Here is a 26,479-nt window from a genome sequence, read left to right on the forward strand (position 1 = left end):
GACTTTTCTGAAGTTCATTCCTAAGTGCATGCTTTGTGTCTGGGAGCTGGGGAGCCTAGTTTGGATTTGTTGATTCCATTTTGCACCTTAGTTCTGCACTTCAGAGTTGGGCCTGGGGACACACAGCACCGCCATAGATAAGTCCCTGTATTAATTTGTGTCACAGTGAACATGCAGTCAGGAAATGCATATCAAACACAAGTTATACTTTACTGTTACTTTTAATTTCATGCTGCTGAGAGTTTTGAAAGGTTAAGAAAAATGTATATTGGGAGCCTGTCCTTTTAAATTCATCATTGCAGCAGTTATTGATTTGTCTACTCAAATCTTCTGTTTTACTTCAGCGGGTACTGTTATTTGAAAAGTTTATTTCTCTGGTTTTTTTGTCATTTTTGAAGAATCAGGGAGGTTGTCAAGAGAGGCCACTTCTGAGAGACAGTGGTTTCACACAAATGTGGTTTGAAGATTGGGCAGGGGAGAAGAGACTTCCAAAACGGATAATAGGTATACAGCTACTGTCATCGGAGATTAAGTGGCTGGTTAATTTTCATGGCTCATCTCTGGCATTTCAAAAGAAGGGTTGTATCTCCTAACGTAATTAGGGACAGAGATGAAAATTAAGTAATTTTATACTGGTTTTTTTTTGCCATTGCTCCAATTAAAGACCAGTTTGTACTTGCTTGTGAATGTTATTAGCTTTTTTCCCCCCCATGGGGCCCACTGTAGATAGAAGAAGATTGATTTTTCTTGCTTCTCTCCATGTATTTTTTTCCTTACAAGATACGCTGCACAGATTTCCTTTTTTCAAGGCACAGAATATAGATGTTTGTCTTAACTGTTTAGGACCAAGGGCATTTGTGGTTTACCAGAGGAAAGCAAGTGTGCACATATATATACTTGCTGAAATGAGGCTTGTAATATGATCTTGTAATCATATAAGTCTTGTAATATTTATCTATTGTTTTGTTTTAGTTTTTTTGCCCCTCCTGTTTTTGCTTTTGTAAGCTCTTTTTCTTGTACATGTCAAACAACCCTGGTCTTTGAAGGTCTGATCCTCAAAGTTTGTCTACAGTTTCCTTCCGGGCAGATCGAAAGTGTGTGGGGCTCAGGTGGTGACCTGAGTTCCTTTAATACATCTCCTACATGCTGGTGGAGACTGCTTTAGTCTCCTCCACCTGACATCTTTCATATGATGTGTCAGGCCCAGGAAGATGGGATACTGGGAGTTTGCCCTGTTGAGTGCAGTTTGCTCTCTTCAGTATGCAGGTTAAGATCCTTCAAGGTTGCCCTGAAGATCCGCTGTGCAAGGCTTATAGATGGGTGGGAACAGTGGTATTTAACTCTTCCTTGAGGATGTCAGATTAAAGCCACCACTAAAGACTAAGCAAAACTCTCAGGGCATAGGTCAAATGAGAATTGGGTTTGAAGAAAAACAGACATGGAGGGAACTGTGAATGGAATGTGGGAGCATGTAAAATGCTGCAGATAAAGCATAAATTTCTGATTGACTGAAATTATGGTTTTAGCCAGGTACACTGGCATGAGCAATAATCACAGCTGAATGTTTGTGACTAACCATGTGTTAGGATGCAGAGTGGAGGAGAAGCTTCATTTAGCATTTGTGCTTGCTCTGATACCTTGCTGTTCCAAGGAAGCCTGTAGAATTTGCTTTTCCTTATACAATGAAAGATCATTCACATCATGTTAGTTTGTATGAAGTTGCTAAACAATGTTTTTACATTTTGATAGACTTCACTTTTAACTCAAGTGCTAATAGTTTTCAGTAGAGAAATGAAAACAGTTGTAGATGTTGAAATTATCAAGTAGGGGAGCCACACATCTGGGCATTTATGGCTTTATTTTCTCAAGTAACAGATATAATTTAAAAGCAGAGGTGCTTTTTCTAGTTCAGTGGAAAGTAGCAGTGTACAAAGTGGTGAGCTGCTACTAATCTGTTATTGCAATCAGCTGCTTCTGTCACATTTTATACGAAGACGAAAGGGAGATAAATTGAAAGTAGCACATAAAATATTGTTTTAACATTGCTGCTGGCTAGATTTGTAAATGTAAATAATAAATCCTCATACAGCATTGAGAGTAATACTAAAGAATTCCCACTAGCTTATGTTATTTACAGCAGTTCTAAAGTTTTATTTCTTTTATTTATGTCTCTTTTCAAAGGGATTGGACCTGACATGGTGCTCATAGTTTGCTAATCTTATGCTAGCAAATCTCAGTTTTAGCTAAATTTTACAGTAATGACAGATAAAATGGTATTATAAAATCAAGTAGTGATAGCATTGTAATCTGCTGGAAGATAAAATAAATTTTCATAAAATATTGAAATTAAATTGTATGAACTGATTGTTTTAAAATGCTCCTAAATAACTGCAAAAAAGTGTAAAGGAGTCAAAAAGAGTGGATATGTCCTTATTATCCCCATAGCTTCTTTGGTAATACAGGAGTAGAAATTTTTAACATTACAGCTTGTATGAAAAATAAGACGTATATAAATTTTCTGAAATTCAGATTAAGAGCTGTGGTGAAAGCCAAACCATTCTGTGATTCTGACTATGGAGATGGTTGAAGTCACATACTTAGAAAATGGCAGAAGTTGGAAGGGATCTTTAAAGGTAATCTAGTCCACCCCTCCCTGCTCTGGGATCTTCCAAGAGATCATGTTGGTCATTGAACAATTCCAGCAATGGGGCATCCACCACTTCTCTGGGCAACCTGTTTCAGTATCTCACCACCTTTATCATAAAAACTTTCTTCCCTAGATCCAATCTAAATCTACCCTCTCTAAGTTTTCATCTTCGCCCTTTGTTCTGTCACTACAGGCCTTGGTCTCTCTGTCTTTCTTGTAAGCCCCCTTTATATAACAAAAAGCTGAAATAAGGTCTCTCTGGAAAATTCTCTTCACCAGGCTGAACAACCCCAAGTGTCTCGGCCTTTACTGAAAGGTGCTCTGGTCCTCAGATCATTTTCGTGGCCCTCCTCTAGACCCACTCCAACAGGTCCTTGACTTTCTTGTCCTGAGGATCCCAGAACTGCGTGCAGTTCTCCATGTGTGGCTCCTGAGAGCAGATTAAAGGAGGATGATCCTTTCCCTTGACCTGCTGGACACATCTTGGAAGTTTTTGTGAACATGTGACTACACACTTGCATAAACACATGCCACAAATATGATCTTTTTAAACGTTCACAAAGAGAGATCAAAGCATGGGCTTCATAGCTGTGGTAGCAAATCACTGTATTCAAGCTTATAAACTTTGCTGAGATCAGAATGCAATGCTGCAGTTTTGAGAAACTATTGTGGTTGTCTCAATTACAATGATTCTAATGTATCTATTTCTCCTTCTGAACTGTACATTGACAGAAAAATTTTTACTTTATCTGTGTGAGTTTCATACATAAAAAGTTATGTATTGTTGTGGTTAAGAGCCAGCTGGCAACTAAGCTTGACATGTGGATCACTCAGTTGATCCGTGGGATTGGGGAGAGAATCAGAACAGTAAAGGTAGAAAAACCTCATGGGTTGAGATAAAGACAGTTTAATAGATAAAGCAAAAGCTATACACACAAGCAAAGCAAGGAATTATTTCACTGTTTCCCATGGGGAGGCAGATGTTCAGCCATCCCTTTCATCATGCATAGTGGTGACTTGGGAAGACAAATGCCATCACTCCAAATGTCCATCCCTTCCTCCTCTGCCCCTTGGCATTATATGTTGAGTGTGACACCATATTGTATGGAATATCCCTTTGGTCATTTGGGATCTTGTGATCATCTGTCACAGCTGTGTCCCCTCCCAACTCCTTGTGCACCCCTAGCTCTCACTGGTGGGATGGGGTGAGGAGCAGAAAAGGCCTTGATGCTGTATGTAAGCACTTGTAAGCACTGCTCATCAGCAACAAGAACATCCCTGTGTTACCAACACTGCTTCCAGGACAAATCCAAAGCATAGCCCATATTAACTACTGTGAAGAAAATTATCCCAGATGAAATCAACATATGTATATTATTCCATTATTTGCATCACTCTTTAACAAAAAAAGAAAAACAATTAAAAAGGAGAGAGAGAAAAAGGTATAGTGCTGCTTTATTAGTACTTTGTATTCTGGTCTATCTGAATTCCTCCTCCTTGGAAACTGATGTCCAGATCCATAGTCAGTGCCAACAGTGAGGGTATACTGCAGGCACATTCTGTGTGGGAATACCTTGCCTAATTCCTATGAAGGGCTTTCCATTTACTCCCTCATAGACTCACAACTGAACTCCAGTTTTGAAAAATAAATTTACCAGAATCTTTGTCCAGTCTGTTTCCAGATTATGGACTTATAAAGTATGTCAGTTTAGGATGTGTTGCAGAGTTTGTACCCCATTTCTCATGTTCAGTCATTTAGGTTTTCCTGATGTTGTTTCAGTCTTCCACTATACAGAAAGTAAATAATTATTTTGTTTTATTTTTTAACACCACAAATATACACTTCTCTTTTCTGAGCTGTGGGTTAATCAGGAAATAATGTTTCCAAAACTGACCCTTCAGAACTTCTCTAGAAGAACAGCAAGTTATCGATTGTCCCTGTGCCAGTTTCATACTTATCTTTCTCTTCTCATCATGTTTTCTTTTCCTTTAGCTTAAATTATTATTTTGCATGTTATACTATATTGGCTGTTCTACTGCAGTCAGGATAAAGGGGAGCTATAATGTTTCCTTATCTGGGAAATGCACTTTATTATCAAAAATATAAAATAAAACTGGCACAGATGACTTCTGAGAAACTCATGTTGCATTTATTTGAATTTTCCATTTACTTGAAGATTGTTCATTATCTTTGCTTGACAATTTATTTTAAGTATTGTGGAATATTGAAATGCAACTAATGGACTTTCTTTCCATGAATCACTACTAATCTATGTAAATTGCTTAAATGCAAGTGTTAACTTTTGTCTACTACTTAGCAATTCTAGACAGCAAGTGTTTGCAAAGATCGACTAAAAGATGCCTTTGGTCAGTTTTCCTCCAGACTTGCCTGGTGAAATGCTTTCCTAACATTTTTATGTTCACTTTACACTTGTGTGAGCCTTTAACTCCACACAAGGGACTAAGAGTCAGTGTTGGTTCTTATGTTGCGGCAGAACATCATTCTCTAAGCAGAACTGGATGGTGTATTCCATTTAAATATGTTAGGGTGAACATGTCTAGCCTGAAAGAAATATTAATATTCATGTACATTCCTTTGTCTTTCAGAACAATGGGTCACTTGCTTGGTGCCAGAATCATAAACAGTGTTCAAAGGTAAGTCCTGTTTTTGCCCCCTCATTTATGTTACCTAGCTGCTTTCAGTCTCTTTTCTGTAGATTAAGTGCGTTTCTTAGCCTGCTTTCAGAAGCATCTGTTTATATTTTATTTGGAAACCTCAACCTGTAATAAAATATCAGAAACTGAAACCGGGTTATTTACTCTTTCAGGACAAAGGAACCATGTTTGAGGATACATATCAAGTGTAGTTAAACCAACATAATTCTGTTGTTATAACAAAGTTTACACTGGCTAGAAACTGGTGTGTCATTTGTGGGTTTTTCAGTATTTTTGGTCAGAGGAGAGTAAAACTGTCAATAACTCTAGAATCTTCCTCCAACAGCACCAGGGTATTTCAGCATTCAACATTTCATTCAGTTTGGGTATTTAATTTTTATGTTGAACCTGAATTTCTTTGAAAATATTCTTGATACAAATCCCAGTGGCTCTACTGATGCCCCTTTCCCTTTCTAGCACTTTAACCCTGAAAACCTAAAGGGTAAGTGAGCTAATTGTCAGCTGATTCTCCTGTGCAAGAGTCTTTCTGTGGTGCCTGGATGGAAGCAGCAATGATTTGGGAGCTTTAGTGGGTCAAGTGGAATTGCACATTTTTTGCTGTTCATAAACATCATGCATTCATTGGAAATTTTCCTGAAAATACTTAAGGTAGAATTTTTGTCTAAACATCCTAAAAACATATTTCTACAATAATTTAGGCCTTTTAACTTCAATAATTATTTTTTATTCATGAAGGTTGTACTGAAAATGGGATTAAATCTAAGTAGCATTGTTCTGTATTGTTTCAATAATGCAATCTATGGTAAATGCTGATGCTAACCCTTGATTTTAACACATGTTGATTTCTTGGGTACTTTAAAGAATGAGATTACTGATTCACTGATCTAGCTTCTGTTGACATAAATGGGATTGGAAATGGGCCAGTTTTGTACTGTTCCATTGCAAGTAAATAAAACAAAGTTGATTGCTTTTATCAGTATTAAAATCCAGGGTATAACAATGTCAATATAAGAAAAGAATGGAACATTTCCTATTAGCTGTGCCACACTGCTAAGGATTTCACTTCTGCAATGAAATCTTATCATTCTTAAAATTCTTTTTGAACACCCCAGGCAAATGTGCAAAGGATGTATTTCATGATAACTGAATTGCCTTTACAGGAAAGCATGAGGGCCTTGTTCCACAGTGATCCTGATACAATTTTTTAAAAATTTAATTATGAAGGCTACTGCAGTAAGTAATCTGAAAGGTTTTCCAATGGTTTGAGTCTGCCCAACAAAGAAGGAATCATACAAGAAAAGTAGTCCAGGTTTTAAAGCAGGGCAGAGGTTCTAGGAATATCTTTTTGAGTCACTTCCAAGTTTATTGAATCCACATAAGATGTATATAAGCTGTTACGAATTTTGTCTTAAAATTGTATCAGTATCTTGAAGCCAGTGTAAGAATGCTACAAATTAGTATTATATTGTATTACAAAACTCAATGATAGTTTAAGTTTTAAATTACTTCACATGTGCTTTACAGTCATGTTGCCCTATGTTTTTCATTCTTTCTTGGGAATTTGCCTTAAGAAAGCAGCTTTGCCATATTTAGAAAATAAATAAATATAAACTTGGTCAAATTGTTAGCTGAGCTGAACTTATGCAAAATGTTGTCTTTTCAGGATGGCTTTGATTTTCTGTGTTTTGCAATGCAAAGTTAAACAATTGCTTAAACTAACTGAAATTTTCAGAGTGATGCAGGGAATTCAGTTAACCTTTTAAAAATGCAAATTCCTTTCACTGCTTCTCAGCGCCTTGGTGGAGGAGGTTTATATGAGTGTGACAGGTAGTGGAGGATTCCACAAGGAATGGTGTGCTGCTCAACCTTACTACAACTAACATGGAAGGCCTTGTTGGAGATAGAAATGTTGGGGGCAGCCTTGGCTGCAGTGACCATGTGATTGTGGAATGCAGTATTGGGCAAGAAGGAAGCAGGGCGGCAAGTAAGATAGTAAGCATGGACTTCAGGAGAGCAAGCTTTAGCCTCTTTAGGGGGTTTTCTTGGAGGAATCCTGTGGGAACAGATCCTGTGGGGAAGAGGGGTCCAGGAGAGCTGGTTGATCTTAAAGGGTCACTTCTGCAAAGCTCAAGAATGATATATCCTGGTGAGCAAGAACTTGGGCAAGGTGAGAGACCTGTGTGGATGAATAAAGAACTTGTGTCATTACTCGAGTGTAAGTAGGGAATACACAGGAGATGGAAGCAGGGTCAGGCCACTTGGAATGAATATAGAGAGGTTGTCAGAGTGGAAATGAGGCAAGGAAGGCCAAGACACATCTGGAATTACTGGAATGGGGACTGTGGTAACAGAGGACATGGAGAAGGCAGAGTTACTGAATGCCTTCCTTGCATTGGTCTTCATTGACAAGACCAGCCTTCAGGAACCTCTGACCCAGGAGACCCGGGTGAAGGAGTGTTGTAAGGAAGACTTGCCCTTGGTCAAGGAGGATTGGGTTAGAGAACACCTTGACATCCATGAGTCCGTGGGCTCTGATGGGATGCAGCCACAAGTGCTGAGAGACCATATATAGGCCAACCATGATCATCTTTGAAAGGTTGTGGCAATCAGGGGAGGTGCCTGAGGACTGGAAGAAAACAAATGTCACCCCAGCCTTCAGAAAAGAGGACCTAGGGAACTTACCAACTAGTCAGCCTCACCTCAATCCCTGGAAAGGTGGTGGAGGCCATCTGGACGCTATCTCTGTCCACATGGATGACAAGTAGATTATCAGGAATAGTCCTTGACCAACCTGATTACCTTCTACAGGGAAACAACTTACCTGGAGGGATGGGAGAATTCAGTGGATATTGTCTACCTCAATTGCAGCAAGGCTTTTGACACTTTCTCACAATATCCTCATAAACAAACTCAGGAAGAATGGACTGGATGGATTGAGAATTGGCTGATTGGCAGATCGCAGAGGGACGTAATCAGTGGCACAGGGGTCTGTCACTTGTGGTATCCCCCAGGGTTCAATACTGGGCCCAGTATTGTTCATCTTGTTCATCAGTGACTTGGATGAGTGGGCAAATACCTCCTCAACAAGTTCAGTGACAACACAAAGCTGTGAGGAGTGGCCAATACCCCCAAGTGCTGTGCAGCCCTTCAGAAGGACCTCGACAGGCTGGAGAGATGGGCAGAGAAGAACTGCCTGAAATTCAGCAAAGGCAGGGTCCTACACCTGGGGAAGAACACCCCTCTGCACCAGTACGGGGGGGGCTGATGTGCTGGAAAGCAGCTCTGTGGAGAAGGACCTGGAGGTCCTGGTAGATAACAAGCTGTCCATGACCAGCAGTGTGTCCCTGTGGCCTGGAAGGCCGATGGGATCCTGGGGGGCATTAGGAAGAGCACTGCCAGCAGGTCGAGGGAGGTGACCCTGCCCCTCTGCTCAGCCCTGGTGAGGCCACATCAGGAATGCAGTGTCCAGTTCTGGGCTTCTCAGGACAGGACAGACATGGAGCTCCTGGAATGGGTCCAATGGAGGGCAACAAAGATGATTAAGGGACAGGAGCATTTCTCCTATGGGGAAAGGCTGAGGAAGCTGGGATTGTTCAGCCTTGAGAAGCAGATGAGGTTCCCTATCAGTTGTCTATCTGAAGGAAGAGTGTCAAGAGGTGGACCTCAGTGGTGCCAAGGACAAGAGGCAATGGGCAGAAACTGATGCACAGGAAGTTCCACATGGACATGAGGAAGGACTACTTTCCTGTGCGGATGACTGAGCACTGGAACAGGTTGCCCAGGGAGGTGGTGGTGTCTCCCTCACTCAAGATATTTAATAACCATCTGGACTCAATCCTGTGCAGTGTGCTCTAGGATGACCCTGCTGGAGCAGGTAGGTTGGATTGGGTGACCCACTGTGGTCCTGGCCTTATCCATTCTATGATTCTCAGATGGCTGTGAGCAGCAAAATAGGCACCGATGATTTTACTTTAATTTAGTAAGATCTCTGCAGAAGTCTGTTTTTCAAGATGAAGCACAAGAGCGCTCTTGAATGCTTGTCCTGTTTTGACATGTGTAATTTCAATATGTTTAAATACTTTACAATTAGGAAAACTATAGGATTATTACATAAATTGTCATTTTTGGTTGCAATAGTTTCTAATTCACTGCCATCATGAACTCCTCCTTGTCTACTGACACAACATTAAAGCAGACTGAAGGCTTTCTTTTTTGATTCTTGTCAATTGCCTGGTTGGCTTCCACTGTTGAGATAAAATTGGCATTGTGGTCGATGAAGTTTGTGAACTTTCTTGGATAAAGATTTGAAATCAAAATTTCTTTGTCTAACTTCATCCATTGATCCATTGTTTTGTTTGAACTTATGCTTATTGCGTTGCAGATGACTCCTTTCTAAGGGGACAGAGGGCCCAATATGCCAGTTGGGCCCAACCCATAGGAGGGTTTGCCACCTTCCTGGGACCTGGGTAGGGATGTCATACAGAAACTTCCGAATCTGGAGCGGTCTTGAGACTATTACTCATTACTGATCTTCCACCTAGGGGATGATGGAGTGGCAACACATTGTTTGAGGATGATCAGAAAGGACTTCAGGGCCTTGGGATGTTTGGTAAGGGAGTCTGAGGCACAAGTTATGATTTCCTCTATACTTCCAGTTGAAGGCAGCAACACTGGAAGAAACTGATGGGCTGAGTCTATTAATACATGGCTCTGGGGCTGGTATCACCAGCAAAATTATGTTTTTTTGTCAATGGAATGGTCTATGCAGCACCAGGCATGCCTGTACCAGTAAGGACTTGCCTTTGTCAGGGAGAGAGTCGCTGCTTGGGAGTCAGAGGAGCCCACTGACAGGGCTTTATGCTAGTTGTGATAGGGGAGGGGGACAATATTAGGTTTGTGCCTGGAAAGCTGTGGGATGAGAAGCAAAGGTTAGAGGGACAGTGTGCCAGCGAGGAGCCTCTGCCAGTGACTCTGAAATGTGCTGGCCACACTGGAGCACACTTGCAGTCTTATGGAGACAAGGCAGGGACTTCTGATATAACAGAAACCAACAGGGAAACACCAGAGAATTATCTCAAAGGAACTAAGGGCTGTTCCTTTAGGAAGGCAGCATGGCTGACAGGCCAGCTCTGAGGTGCCTTTACACCAGTGCATGCAGTGTGGGCAGCAAACAGGAGGAGTTGGAAGCCACTACGCTGCTAGGAAGTGATGACCCTATTGCCATTTCAGGACAAGGGGAATGGATTCAAACTGTGTTTGTGTAGAAGCATTTCACATATACTCTTCAGCCCTCCATGTTCCCAGGAGCCACACATTAACACCCTCATTAGGATTGGTACTACATGGGGTAGAATTGTTTGTGTACTGAAGTTCCATTCAGATTTGGTCTAGATAATGAAAGTTAAAATATACCATTTATTTTCTTTTACTTCACTAGATTTCTGGCAGCCTGTCAGACTTGCCTGAGTAATGCAAAGGTGGACTCATAAACAACAGCATGAGGAAGTAGAACTGCAACGTGGAGAGACTGTGAAAAAGAAATTGAGCTGGATTGGGCTGGGCTCAGTATTTCTTAGCACAGTTGTTGGACCAGCACCTGCCTCTCAGTCAGCTCTACTCATTCCTAGACACCACATGGGTCAAAATCTTGTTTGGGGAGAGAACCAGACAAACAGTAACTCCCTTCTTTTTTTCCACATACATGACTACATAAAACCCCAGTTCCTGTTGCCAACAGCTGGTTCAGCAGAGGAATTGAAAATAGAACCTCTGCAGAGTGTTTTATCTGGTTGCGGAAAGGCAGTTAAAGCTGGAAACTGATGGATCTAGTTTTCTTATGCAAACTGGCCTAAAGTCTTCCATCGCAGCAAAGTGTTTGGCAAAATATTGCAAAAAAATATATTCATGCCTGTCATCTTCAGACTGTCTTTAAATAATATTTTGGCACGGGTTATGCCTGTAGGTAGGCAAATAAAACCTTCTTCGGGCTTATTTCTCCTTTTCCCCTCCCAACTAATCATATTTGTTATGACATATCAAACTCTGAGTTACTGAAGTGATTATTTTAAAGCATTATGAGGTACAAGTTATATACAGGATGAAATATTGTCTGTAGTGTATAGATTTCATCTAAAACATAATTCAACTTGTTTCCAACACAGGTAGTCAGTCAGCCTTGCTACATGATTACATGTACATAACTCATTAATGATGGATCAGTTCTCTCTAAATGGAAACATATAGAAAAAAATAAATCTTTTTTATTTTTGGATGAAATGGCAGCTGCTAGGGAGTGAAGAGTAGAATAGGTCAGTTTTTGGCTGAACATGCGGTATCTAAACCAGAATGCCTAGTGCTGCTAGACATATTGAAAAATACTCATTCACACTTTTTGATAGAGATTTGTTTATAATTTGTTAAAATGATAGATCTCAGAACATTTTTTCTTTTTTTAAAGAGAGATTTTGTAATTAAATGTCACATAATAAAATCTATATGGATTCTAGCTCTTTCTGCAAGCATAATTCTCAGTGACATTACTGAGCAATTCTGAGAGTTATGTGTTCAGTGTTGAGAAAGAAGAATTTTGCCCAGATGTGGTTGTTATTAAGTTTGTGTTTTCTGAAGCTAAGCTTATACATTTTTACTTGTAATTCCCAATGTTCATGAGGGTAGAAAATGCTATTATGGTTTTTATTCTATGTATAGATGTTATCTGGCAGTTTCATTATGTTGCTTCTTAAAATGAAATGTGATTTACTTTGTGGATTCAGGAGAAAAACAGAAGACATTCACACTTTTTCATGACTGTATATTTTTTCTTATGTATCTCTGACTGCAGACAGGTGAGGAGTTGGTTTCGTGTGTTGTTTACTTTGACTGGTAACTTTCCCTTTATGTAATCCACTTAGAGTCACAGAATAGTTTGGGTTGGAAGGGACCTTTAAAGGTCATCTAGTCTAATCCCCCTGCAGTGACCCAATGAAGGGTCATCTTCAACTGGATCAGGTTTCTCGGAGTCCTATCCAACCTGGCCTTGAGTGTTTCCAGGGATGGGGCATCTCCCAACACCCTGGGCAACCTGTTCCAGTGTTTCACTACCTTCATTGTAAAAGATATCTTCCTTATATCTAGTCTAAATTTACCCTCTTTTGATTTAAAACTGTTACTCCTTGTCCTATTGCAACAGGCACTGCTAAAAATTCAGTTCCCATCTTTCTCATAAGCCCTTCTTAAGTACTGAAGGGTTGCAATAAGGTCTTACCAGAGCCTTCTCTTCTCTTGAAGGCTGAACAACTTCAACTCTCAGAGCTCTTCCTCATGGAAGAGGTGCTTCTCCTATTTGATCATTTTTGTGGCCCACCTCTGGAGCAGCTCTAACATATGTTTCCTGTGCTGAGTACTCCAGAGCTGGATGCAGCACTCCAGGTGGGGTCTCACTGGAGCAGAGTAGAGGGATAGAATCACCTCCCTCAATCTGTTGATCACGCTGCATTTGATGCAGCCCAGGATGCAGTTAGTGCGAGCGCACACTGTGGGCTCATGCAGCTTTTCATCCACCAGTACCCTTAAGTCCTCCTCCACAGGGAAGCTCTCAATCCCTTCATCCTCCAGCCTGTATTGGTACAGAGGATTGTCTCACCTAGGTGCAGCACTTTGCACTGGATCTTGTTGATCCTCGTAAAATTCCCATGGCCCCACTTTTTGAGCTTGTCCAATTCCCTTTGGATAGCATCCTGTCCTTCAAGCATGTCAGTCACACCACACAGCTTGGTGTTATCTGCAGAGGGTCTTCCTTAGGGCCCCCTCAGTCCTGCTATGCCACTGATGACAATAATAATCAGTACTGATGCCCAGAGGTCTGGTGGCCTCTAGGAAGCACCGCCCTCTGGATGAGACCAGCCAACCAGTTTCTCTTCTACAAGAGAATACCTATCAAATCAATCTCTCCAATTTAGAGAGAGGGATGTTGTGAGAGACTCTGTTAAAGGCCTGGTTAAGCCAAGCCATGCTATGTGTCTCAAATCACCTCCTTGTCCTCCATGTACCTTACCACAGCTTCTAGAAGGATCTGTTCCATGATTGCCCAGGCACAGAGATGAGGCTGACAGGTTAGTAGTTCCCAGAGTCCTTCTTTCTACCCTTTTCAAAAATGGATGTAATGTTTCCCTTTTTCCAGTCACCGGGGTCTTCACCTGTATGCTATGACTTTTCAAATATTATGGCAGCTACATCAGCCACCTCCCTCTGGTCTCTGGGATACATGTCATCAGGTCCCATAGACTGTGCATGTTCAGGTTCCTCAGGTGGTCATGAGCCTGATCTTTAGTTACAGTTGGAGCGACTTTGCTCCTCCAGCCCCTCTCTTGCAGCCCATCCAGTCAGGAGGTGTGGGGAAAAAAGGTTGCTTTTGGAATCTTAGAGGAAAAAAGTTGAATACCTCAGCCTTCTCCCTAACCCTGTTTGGCCAAATCCTTACACTCTTGCCAGGATATGTGTCCATACTTCCACTGCCTGTGTATTTCCTTCCTCCCCTTTAGCTTGACCACGTCTCCACTCATCTCTGCAGGTCTCTTGCCTTCCTTTCTTGATTTCTTACACTTGGGATTGAGAGTTCTTGTGCTTTAAGGAACAGGTCCTTAAAGACCTGCTAGCTCTTTTCTGGTCCCTTGTTCTTTAGAGCAGTTTCCCAGGGGGTCCTGTTGACTAACTTCTTGAAGAGCTGGAAGATTACTTTCCTAATATTTAGGGTCCTGACTTTATCCTTTACCTGATGCATATTCCTTAGGACTGCAAACTTCACTAGTGCATGAACATTGCATCCGAGGCTGCCTCCAACCTTGATATCACTGATTAACTCACTTGGATTAAAGCATTACAATAACCATTAAATTTGCTGGTCAGTCTTTCCCTAACGCTATATGTGGGTTTAAGAACTACTTGGTATGTGAAATACTATCAAAACATGGCCTAAGAAAATAGTCTGCAAGGCTGACTCAAGTACTTCAAGGGTAACAACTTTGCACTGGAGGTTTGCTCTTTTTGTAAATGGCAATAAACTGTTTTATGTTGTGGTTTGAATTCCTTCACTGACTTAACATTTGCTGTTGGATTTAACTTTCACATCTTTACATAATTCCTGGCTTGGGGTTTTTTGCCTCTCTTTAGCTTACCCTCTGAAAATTTTTATGTGGTATTTTGTCTCTTTCTCTCCACTAGTGTGGCTATTCTGTATGCCCATCTATCTGTTTCTCAAAAATCAGTGAATTGTTGAGGTTGGAAGGAAAACCCTCTTAGATCTTCTAATGCAGGGTCAGCTAGAGCAGGTTGTCCAGGACCGTATCCAGCTGGAGTTTGAGTATCTCCACATGTAAAGACCACAACCTCTCTCAGCAGCCTGTTTCAGTGTTTGACTACCTGCACAGTAAAAGAGTTTCTGTATTTCTTGTTTTTTGATTTGTACCCATGGCCTCTTGTTTAGTCCATAGGTATGACTGAGAAGAGCCTGCCTGCCTCTTCTTCATTGCATCCCAATGGATATTTAGAAACATAAGTAAGATCCCTCAGAACCTTTTCTGCAGGCTGGTCTGTCCCAGATATCCGAACTTCTCTGCCTATGACAGATGCTCCAGCTCCTTAATGGAATTCTTGGCCCAGTGTCTTCTTGTTTTCTACTTATGCTTTCTAAGCCCCAAATGACTTCTGCCTACTGCTATTTGCAAAGCTCCTGTCCTTAAAATCCCAATGCCTTCTTCTGTCTTACTAGCAGCCGTTCTTGCTAAACTGTATGTAAATGTACAGCTTTTGCTGTTGCTGCTCCATTTTTCTGGTTTGTTTTCACAGTGTGAGCTCCACAGTTCCAAGACTGTTCTTCTCAAGTACTTGGAAGTGCTGAGCATATAACAGGTGCTTCCCTATAAAAACAACAGTAAGAGTTGATTGCTGCTGAGAGTAACATGAAAGGGCAAAGAGTCCTGCATTGATGCTGGCTTAGTGAAAAATGTATTTTAGCCCTAAGGTGGGGGCAAGGGGGATGAAATGACTGGGAAAGGCATTTCAAGAGAGTTTGTGAAGTAGACATAATTTATTTTTTTTTACAGCTCCTTACACAAGGTTTTTTTTTTGTAGGCAACTGAAAGTCAAGAGACCAGCAGGCATAATTTAGAGCTGCATGTGCTGTGGCATTTACAAGGACTGGAGATAAATGGGGATCATCATAATGCACTGTGAATTGCAATACAACTTTCTTGTTCCCAGTAGCCAAGGCAGTGGTCCCTGATTGATTGATTCTGTGGGAAGGCTCAAAGGTGATTTTTTGAATTTTCAGAACTGAGAGGAAAATGTGAAAATAAAGATAAACAATTTACAAATTCTTCAGCCAAATAAACAGACTGACTGTCTCAAAAAAACAGTTTACTTTCTTTTTAGAATAATATACACTCCTGAATTCTGTATGCGAGCAATTGTTTCAGACTTCCAGCTGAGCTCTTTCCAAAGATAATGCAGGTGGAAAGATGAGTTAATGGTTTAAACAATTAGAGATTTGATGCAGTCTTCCATCTGTCAAAGCCCACTGAAATGAAAGCTCACAGTTTTAATTTGTGCCTCCAGCATCTAACTCAGTCTGAAATGGTGTCAGCGATTTGCCCTGCCCACAGTAGTGTTATTCTTATGTTAAGCATTCTGTGCACACATGCTGAGAGACTTCTATCAAACATATTAGTGTGCATTTGAGAGATCATTAGCCTGAAGTAGCTGGAACATTCCAGGTTTCTTAGCCAGGAAACTCACATCTCTGCTGGAAAGTGTGTTGAGCCACTGTTATTTACACAATAAAGCTAGAGCAGGATAGGGATAGCTTTGTAAACTTTAGCAGGAGTAGTGGTACCATGATTTAAGTGGCACCCATAAAAGGGTGAGATAATGAATGTTTTGGTTTTTTTATCTAAAAAGATGGAATGAATAAAAATTTCTTGATCTGCTCGACAGATTGTTTTTCTTTCATCTAGTAAGAGCTAAGGTAAAACCATTTAGTAGAATCAGAGTTCATAAGACTTGATCAGATTATTCTGCTAAATAGATAAAAAAGTCATAAGCATATAAGAAATAAGACATATGTGATACTTATTGTTTGTATTCTTATGGATTATTTGATTTTTTTTTTTTTTATTCATCTATAAAAAGGTAGAGGGAACTGAGAGAACCATAGTGGTTAGATGATTAAAGCTGTGCTAGCTAATAAATAGAGTGACTGAAGTTTCTGGATATTTGTGTTTGGGGAAATAGAAGAAAGAGCTTTGTGATTCAGTGTTTATGTTTATACAAAAGCATTAGTCTATAAGTGTGCTGTGATTACAGGAATCCCTTTGTTCTTAAGGGCCTTGAGAACTGACAAATAAACAGAATTAAAATCCAAACAATATTTGAAGTACTCTGTAATACTCTGATGTATTGCTCTATATTTGTAAATATCAAGTTTTATTTTTTTGGGTATTGAAAAAACAGTTGTGTTAGAACACGAAAGAAAGGAACATGAAGTAAGTTCATATTCTTTACAGTTGCTGTATCATGTCAGTCATCCTTCCAGTCTAATACTTGTGTTACCAGCTAGATTCTCCATAGATAGTAAACCTGTCGGTCTGGAATAAAACTTACTTAAGCCCTATTACTTATTTTTGTGTGATGCTGTGCAACGTAAAGGATATGTCCTTTTCAGAATATAAAGGATAAGTCCTTTTCAGAACACAAGTTTTGGCTTCTCAGCTCTTGCTGCTTTCTGTTTTGTTCACCTTGTTTACCTTTTTGCCTTGGAAGAACAGACCTCAGGACTTTACGGAAGGTCTTTTGCTTGCCCTTCTCTCTGAATGATGCTGCTGATAACTTTGTCTCTGGGACAAATGGTTAGAATCATGTTTTCCCTTGTTAAAAGGTTATCATGACTGCCAGAGCCCTTATGAGGGATAGGGAGGAAGGGATCACATTGTTTGTATGTCCCTGTAGCTCAAGTTTTTTTTAATGCGGAATTCTGCTGAGGTTCTCACTGATCTTCAGCATAGGTTTACAGAAAAGTTTGGTTCTTTTGGAGCTTGCTCTTTTGGCCAGTTGTATCTGTTTTAAGGAGATAATCAAGTCTGATCACTGTGCTGTTTGAAATTTGAGCTCCTGAATACTGAGCAAACTGAGCCAATGCTGAGCATAACCAGCTGAAGATTAAGTAACCCTCTTTCACAGGGAAAGGACACAAAACTGTCATTAATGACTGAATTGTGCCAACACTGGCTTTGAGGGTAATAGCATAGCAGTCTCAACTCTGTTCTCAGAAGAGCAAGTGCTGGCTTTAGACTTTAAATCTGCATACACTGTGGTATATAGAGACATACACTACAGCTAAAGGGAGAAATGTGTGCATGGGGGTGCTCACTTATAAACAGAACAGATATTTATTGAAGCTGGCATGCTGATGCACTAAATGCTTCTTTAACTTAGCTTTATCTGCTTCAGTGAACACTCTTCAGAATCCAAGGATATTCAGACTGCAGAACCCTTTATTTAGAGTTATTTGAGCACAAAAATAATCCCTTCATAGAAACTTTTGAAATACCAATGCAGCTATGCAGTCTAATCAACTGTAAATTTTTGTCATCTAAAAAGCAGTTGATTAAGTAACATCTAGCAGAAGGATGATTATCATTGGAGCAACACTGGTCAGACAATAAAGAAAGACACTACTACTGAGGCTAAGGAGAATTAGCAGTAAACCTGCTTGAAAACAGGCAACAGATTTATCTTTCTAAATCTTCAGTTTTATCAGGTCTCTCACCACTCAGTTTGCTCAAAGCTCGTGCATATTTTTTTCTCATCTTTCAATAACTTTGCATGCTGTAAGCAGAGGGAAATATGTGATATGAAAGTGTATTTGAGATTTTGATTTCCCAAATACAATCTTAGTTCCCAAAGCTCAGCTGCCTGAATTGCTATTAGGAAATTTTAATAGCTCAAATAAGTCAGAAAATCTGTACAAAATGTATAAATTTGCAGTTGAGATAGAATCTTAATTTTATCTTATTACATTACATTTCATTAACCTAATTAATTCGTAGTGCAAAATAGGCTGTAATAGTCTGTTTAAATCTATGGTCCTTTTCTCCTCTTGTGGGAGACAATTGCAGAGTTAGGTCAAATACAGCTCTAGTTAAGTGACAAAGACAAAATGTACTTGCATTGACCTTTAATGTAGTAATAAAATACATTCAAGCCACTGCAAAGGGATGTATGTCTGTATCTTAACCCTGACTTTAAAAAGAGTTTTGCTTGACTAGACCCAGGGCATTATTCAAAACCCACTGAAGTAAGGAATACTGATTTTCAACAACCTTTATACCCATCTATAAGTTAAGATTGTGCTTTTTCAAGTGGCCTCCCTTGGAGTTTCTCCATTACTGTAATATTGAAGAAGATACAAAAGTGTGCTTAGGTAGATGGAGTTACTGTGCTGAGAGGAATGCAACTGTCTTTGAGGCACACAGTCAAGGATGTAAGTGCCCTTTTCTCCACGCATTCATTGAAATGTAAGGAAAGCATTAAGCTGGAAGTGAGAGCTATGACTGTTTTCTACTTTTGAGTGCCTGCAAAGAATTGGAAAGCTGTCTGAGCACAGAAGCATGGTCCATCCTAGAGCAGAAATTGCAGGTTTTATTTTGTAACATTAACTATGATATTGAATCAGACACAAAGGAGTTACTTGCTGTTTAGCACTCACTGTATATTAGAATAACTCTCTATGCACAACAGACAAAAATGCTTCTGAAAGGGTGCAGTGTTAAAGAGCGAGTTTTGTGCTATGAATTTTAAGTAGATCTCCTCTTTGAGTTTACTTAAAAAGTTCTGCTTAAAGTCAATTCGGGGTATAGTCTCAGGTTAACGGGTCAGAAGGACAACTGGTTCTGACAGTTCTTCCATAATATTCGCATCTACTATATGGATTACAAGCATACATTCTGATCTTAGTCATATCAAACATTTTTAGCTATTTCAATGACCTGAAGAATTTAAGTACACAGTGGAGGCATATAACTGTACAGATAGAATTCCCAATATGGAAATAGTGACAGGAAAATACTCACTCCTTTTTTCTGATACCATAAACTTTCTGAAGTTTGCAATGGTTTTAAAGGCTACTTCCTGCGGTCTAATTTAAAATTGGTTTGCATCCTCATTTTATACAAGTGAAAAGTTCATGGGGTGTAAAGTGAAAGGGAAAATCATAGCCATATTTCTTGAATGTTGACATATGCGTTTAATCCATATGAAGCAGCATTTTGGGTTCATGTTCAATGTAAGCAGCTGCCCATGCAGAAATGCCAGCAGGATCCACTACGCTGAAATGAAAGAAGACATGGATAATTATTCACCCTTGTACTGTTTTGATGCTGGTGTATGTGTGTACAAAATGGATTTCTTGTTTCAGGAAGGTGTTTTCAGCGTATGCATTTAGAATACATAAGGATGAAAGGATTTCTGTAACTAAATCTGCAAAGAAATTTTTTTCCTTTGGAGTGTGAACCAGAAGACTGAGTTATGAACAAGGATCTTTTCCCCAATATGTCTAATATTCTGTTTACTTTAAGTTGTGAAACCTATGGGTTCCAACAAATGTCAGAGTTTGCAGCCTCTGACTTTGAATAAAGAATACAGCTGACTGTGTTTATTTTTCTCATAGAAGTGATATTGTTGTCTCCAAAATATATTAAATTTCAATATCCACAATAAATCAGGGTATGAACAGGAAAAGAAAACTGAGTTACAGCGCTTGGGATTTGAACTGCACCATCCAAACCCAGAAATTTTTCAGAGCTAGGAATGAAGAATACAATTTTAAAGCAGTTTCATATTAGTAATGAAATATTCTCATTTTTATGGGTTATGTAAAACATGTTTCTGTATTGTTACTCACTGAACTTTGAGCACTTTTGGGTGAGAAATAGACTTAATTTTGTTTTACATAAATATGACCATCCTGTTACCCCTAGTAAACAACAAAATGTTGGTTAAACAGTAGTTATCACTTTATAATTGTTTTCAACTTTTGTCCACTTAAATCAGGCTTTAGCATTTCATGGGTTCTCATGTGTTGCTTTTCCTAAATCTGGAATTCTTTCAGTTTGGCCTGAGAATACAATGCAGAGCCCCAGATGTGTCCGTGGCCTGGTCCATGCAGTTTATTCGGAGGAGAACTAACCAAGCTTTCTTGCAGGAATGCTCATGGGAAGTATGGTCAGACCCAGCAGGCAGAGCTCAGTATGGCTGCACTTGTTAATTTTTGTTTGGCTCTGGACCACGTTGTTGAGTGCTGTCTGAGGATATCATTATTCACTCACCAGGTAGCAGTTCTAAAGCTCCTAAAGGGCCAGGAGCAAGGGGGGAATTGCAGTTTTTTGGGTGAGATTTTTGAAATACTGGGATTTATACTTGTAAAGAAGCATGGAGACGATGAGACTTGATGACTGTTTAAATCAATGAAGACACTACCAAACCTGTCTTTGCCACTTTAGAAGATCATTGGCTCAGCAAATATTTCTTAAAGAAACACTGAATTTTCAGAGAAAGGCTCCAACATCATTTCACTGGTGATCTATTCTGCTCATATATTATTCAGTGTTCTATTTTCCTTTCCTATTTATTGTTGACGGTGTCTGCATTACAGAGGTATTGTGTTTCTTAGGAGTTCAGCTGTTCCTGTTGCACAATTTCCTCCTCCAAAGTCATGTTTCACTTTGTGTCGTACACAACTCCTATGATAATTGTAACCTATGTTTTTAGTGGAGACATAATATAGAAAATAATCCCCTTTTAATTATTTATTTTCTTCAAAAGATGAATTAAATCTTTCTGTTTCATAACTGAATATTTTAAAATTAATATATAGTTAAATAATACATTTGAATAACAAATTAGTGTTTTAAAAAAAAAAAGGTATTTAGTTGGTAGCTTTCTTTCCTTATTTTTTCCTTTTAATTTCTACCGCTCCCATTAAATAAACTGAAACGAGGAGAACTAAATTGGTGTGGCTTTATTGTGGAAATGCATTTTTTGTTAAATATTAATAGTGGTACAAAAACTACAACGTGCAATTCATTCCAAGTAATACCCATCTGTAGAGGAAGTCATAGATTGTCATGTTTTCTAGGTTTAATAAGCGTTTGAAGGTATTGCAGATTGAGGACTTTAATTCCTTAAATGGCAAGTAAGTAGGTCATCATCATCTTCAGGGAAAGACTTATTTGTCCTCATTATTCCTGGGTCCAAGATTATGCAAATTTGCTTTATAATACACTTGAAAGTAGTTATTGTAAGGAAGTGGGTGTATCTACAGGCAGTACTTTAAAGATTTTTATCCTGACAACATCAACAGCAAGATAGATTTGCAAGCACTATTCATATACATGAATGTTTTTAATCACTAATAGGGGAAGAGTGAATTAATTAGAAATTCAGCTTTTCTTCCCCTTTTTTACTAGTTCTATGGTAGAAAGATTGTCAGATGTAATACTGATTTAAAAGGGTTTGTGAATTGTCTGGTGCACTTAATGGCTATTTAAACTTCTACTTTTGGCAGATTATATAAAAATATTAAAAGACATTCTCGGTACTCTGTAAAAAAAAAGTAAGGGCACAGCAGGGTGGTGAAAGAGCAATGAACAGGCATCATAGTAGTGTAGGCAGATCACATACTTGCATCTTTACCAACAAATAATGGGGATCATTCCTGCCCTGCTGGCAGGATCCTAGTGAAGGCTTTTTGCACCTTTGCCATCTGCCTATCACACCTTCCTCTTCTTAGAAAATTGAGTTGTGGTTTTAATTGTCTAGCTCTTATTAAAAAAAAAAAAAAAAAAAAAAAAAAAAAAAAGAAAGAAGTTGTTCACCATGGAATTGAAAGAAGAAAGTGCCATATTGTAATAATTAGAAAGTTTTTTACCCCCCTTGTTGTCAGTTTTCTGGGTAGATCAGTGCAATTCAAACAATTGCGTGTGTGGCAAGTGTGTTTTATGTTTACACAGAAGCTCATTTGATTGATCAGTTAGGCTGGGGTGGCATTTTAAGTGCATTACAGTTTTGGTTTTTTTTCCTGGGGGAAGGCTGGAAAACCTCAACATAGTTGTGCTTTTTATTTTAGTTTTATCAAATAGTAAATTTAGCGAAAAGCTCTTGAGTATGCTTTATTATGCTGTCATGGAAAACTAGTGCGTTTTTTCTTTATTGCTAACATTTGTTGGGTGATGACAGGTTATCAAACAGTACAGAGCTGTTTAACACCTTGGAAGAAGACAATAAAGAAACTGGTGACACTTGCTTAACAAGAAGCACAGTGTGTTTTGGGAAATCTGTCAGTGAGAAGACAGGCCTGTAAAGATGTCAGGCCTGTTTTGACCTTTCCGCCCCTTGTTTGTATTCTACTGTTTCAGCTTTGCAAATGACTCCACATTTGGTAGTTGAATTGAAAGTAGGCATTGCATAACAAGGATAGGACTTGAGTAAGTTTCAGAAATGTATTGCAAAATGGGAAAGATGAATACTCAGAAAATGATTATGAATTTTGTTCGTGGATCCAGAATATTATTAAAGGAAATAAAAATATTTTCTTATTTAAATAAATTATATGTGTAGTTATTTTGGGGTGGCCTGTCAATGTGGTAGATGTTGCATTGAATCCAACTACTACTGAAGCATGGTACTGTGTGCCTGCAGTAATCTGAGCTCCTCTGTAATGATGTATGACATTCACTTTCCGTGCTCAGTATTATATTTTATCCAGCATTTGGATAGCCTGATATTCTGACCTTGTCTGATTGGTGATCTCATTTTCTGTGAATGTTGCAAGAACAGTAAACAAAGCCTGGAAGAATTGTCAAGCTGACAAGTTGTATTGCTCTGTATCTTTTCAAGACAAAGCCACATAAATTTATGTGTCTTGACACCTTTGTCTCTTGTATTAAGACAGCTTTAACTAACTTCCCCTTGGTTCTATAGTCTACCATCTAAAAATGCCACATCTTATAAAGAGAACAGGTAGATAGGCTTTTAAGGAGAGACCTCAGAGAGATGGAATAAGGTAGGAAAAAACAGCAGCAGCTAAATTGTGGAAGGAATTCCAAGACTTAACAAGAGTGCCTCATAAGAAGAGTGCATGAAACATTTAAATGACACTTCTGTATTAAAATTTATAAATAGCTATGAATTAAGCTATTATGTAAATATGTTTTACAAATATGTTGAGTAGGAGAATAGTTTTTTGCATTAATCCCATAGCCATTTACAAATTTCAGTGATTGCAGGAACGCTGAAATGGTTTTGTTTTATTGTGTTTTCCTTTCATCTCTCACTCCCTCAAGAAACCTATAAAAGAGAAATGTTCCACTCTGTTGAAACCATATGGGGGTTTTGCATCTGGAAAATTTGAACCTATATCTGTACATAACTTACTTTCAGTTGAATACTGATCTTGTTTTAGTTGCATTATTTAAATTCTATGTTTGAAAGATAAATTATTGGATCTAAAATTGCATCTGGATAATGGAATTGTACTTTGATTGCTTAAACTGGCTTTTGTAACTATTTTTGCTTTTAATGGGAAGTTGCTATTGACAATACACATCTTCAGCAGGTATTTATAAACAATGAGAACTTCAAAAGTGAAGGAAGTATATAGCTAAGTGGCAGTCTGAATAGAAAGTGGGATTACAGCATACTTCTGCTGGGATTTGGGTGTAAGGTCTCTAATTTATTTATAACAAAGTTAAATCATCTTCTAGTTGAGCAGTTAAATACTGAGGACATCTCTTTTTGGAGTCGTCTTATGCTTCAGCCAATTGACAGAAGATAAGCTTCTGTACCCATCCCTCCCAGCACTTTCAAAGCGCAGTGGAGCTTATTATAAATGAATGACTCATACACAGGGTGGAACAAATGCACCATTGGTAGCCTACAGAGATAATAACACTGACCTCCGGTCATTTTACAAGGGAACTCTCTCGTGTAGGTCGACTTCCCACTGCTTTAAACCCAACCTAAATAGACTATTCACAGGCAACTGGATTGACAGATTAGAGATTTATATGCACAAGTGTAGGCATTAGCAGCATGGTCTCTGCACATCAGGACATGAGAAGTAGTTGAAATATCTGACCACTAAAAGCAGAGGGACATTTTTCTGTAAAGAAGTAGGTTTGTAAACTTTCTTCAGACTTAGTGAAATATGGGCAGTAGGGCAGTTGTAAAAGTCCAAGCTTGCAGTCTCTGTTTATGCAGGACTTCCAATAATATGAAATTGTTTGGAAATAAGGGTTATGATAGCACTGCCACTTCACAGGGGACATTGGAGTAGGTGAAAAGAAGACACAATTTTAGGTTCTAAGTCAAAATAAGCTCTTTTTGCTTTCTCCTCTTCAATACATATGTCCACACAAAGTGAATAAGCAGAAGTAATTTTGTAAAATTTGTCAAATTATACCAGTTTTAGAAGGAGCTAGTGATACTGAATTTAAGCTTAAGAATACAAAAGTGATAATGTGTACTAATTCAAATTTTTATACAAGGTATGATCTAAATGTGTCAAATATCTTCATCTTTCAACTGTGTTAATGCTCATGAAGTACAATTTGTCAGTAGAACTCATCCACCTAGTGTGTACTAGAAATTTAATTTGTGCCTTTCTGCAGAAGGAGATGTGTTCTATTGCCTGATCTTAACAAAAGGTTATATTGAAAGGAATGATTTCAAAGCAGATGACAAATTACTGAAAAGACATTTTTATTGTACAATAGCATTCTCCCACAAAGAAAAACAAGGGGTGATGGGGACACAACACTTCTTCCCTCCAACATTCCCTAACACTAATTTAAGGAAAAACGCATTAAGAGACGACCTTCAGTGGATTTCTTCTTTTCATTTCTTTTAAAGGATGAGAATCTTAACGGGTTCCTTTTTTTTACCTGGGCCCTTCAGTAGAGAACATTAGGACATGAAATTGGTTCTCCCCAAAAAAGGCTGTTTTTTAAAACATATTATTCCTGTTATAGTCTATCTGCAGAATATGTGGCAAGTGCATTAATGATACTTGATTTATAGAGACAGAAATAATAAAAATGTGTTGGAAATCTGTTTGAAAGAAAATTGTGAAACAAACGAGAGGTCCAAGTGTAGATAACCCACCCTGACCCCCTTAGTCAGCCTTTATGTGGAATATCAGAATTTTCAGCTAGATCTGATAATTTAATGATAAGGAAAACAATCATAATGTGATACATTTTCAAGGTGTTAATTATCTAAATCTATTTTGATACCATAGTTCCTGACTTTTACTGAAAGCAGTGAAACTTTCCCTTTTTTCACAAGTTTGTATGCCTGAGATTTGTAATGCAGTATGCAGATTGTCAATGCAGTATGTCTGTATCTATATATTTATTTGAAAATAAGAAATTTTTATTCTTACTGAAGCAAGTGAACTCATGTTGACAGTGACATTCAATTACCTGGCCCAGGAGGCTTCTTGAGACCTGAATCCAGAAGTCTTTACTTGGTCACACCTCCCAGCAAACAAATTCAGCATAGCAATTTCCTGGATCTTTCCTTACTTTGTATCCAGGTAAAATTTTGGTGAAACTCAAGACACTGCAGTCATACAAAGTCTTCCTCCAGCAGTTATGTCCTTCAAATTGAAGATTTTGCAAGTGGGCTTCAAATTTGCAGTAATTTTCTATTTGGAAGTTGTAGGCTACAGCTGGGATAATATATACATATTTATTCTGTGTGACTGGTTTATGGTGGATGTTTCTACTAAATAGCAGGTTTTATACAGAATTCATATTTCAAGTCTGGTTGTCTTGTCCCATAGCTGAGCTTTTAAAAAATAACATAAAGTTGAAACTGGTGTCTGGGAGAGATAGAACATTTTCCCTTGTATTTCTGCTGTTTTATCTATGTAAACAAGCATCTACCTAAGTAGAAATGCACAATTCTCAAAGATGCTCATCTCTCCTGCTTTCTAATTCCACTTGCTTAAATTCTAATTTTAAAGGGCTGTGTGTTTGGAGAATCTTTTGATTCTTCAAGTATGTGGATTAGTCTTAACCTTTGTCATGACTTTGCTAGCATTTA

The 26,479-nt window shown here is 38.7% G+C and overlaps 1 protein-coding gene across 2 annotated transcripts in view; it reads left to right on the top strand.

Annotated features, from left to right (window-relative positions):
* Positions 1-26,479, top strand: part of ANOS1 (anosmin 1) — a 133,921-nt gene that overhangs the window by 18,689 nt on the left and 88,753 nt on the right. For both annotated transcript variants that reach the window (XM_069003861.1, XM_069003865.1), the window contains exon 2: positions 5,255-5,302. In XM_069003861.1, coding sequence (XP_068859962.1) covers positions 5,255-5,302 — 48 coding nt within the window. The remainder of the gene's footprint in view (positions 1-5,254; positions 5,303-26,479) is intronic.

The sequence above is a fragment of the Aphelocoma coerulescens genome, chromosome 1, assembly GCF_041296385.1.
Source record: "Aphelocoma coerulescens isolate FSJ_1873_10779 chromosome 1, UR_Acoe_1.0, whole genome shotgun sequence".
Lineage (NCBI taxonomy): Eukaryota > Metazoa > Chordata > Aves > Passeriformes > Corvidae > Aphelocoma > Aphelocoma coerulescens.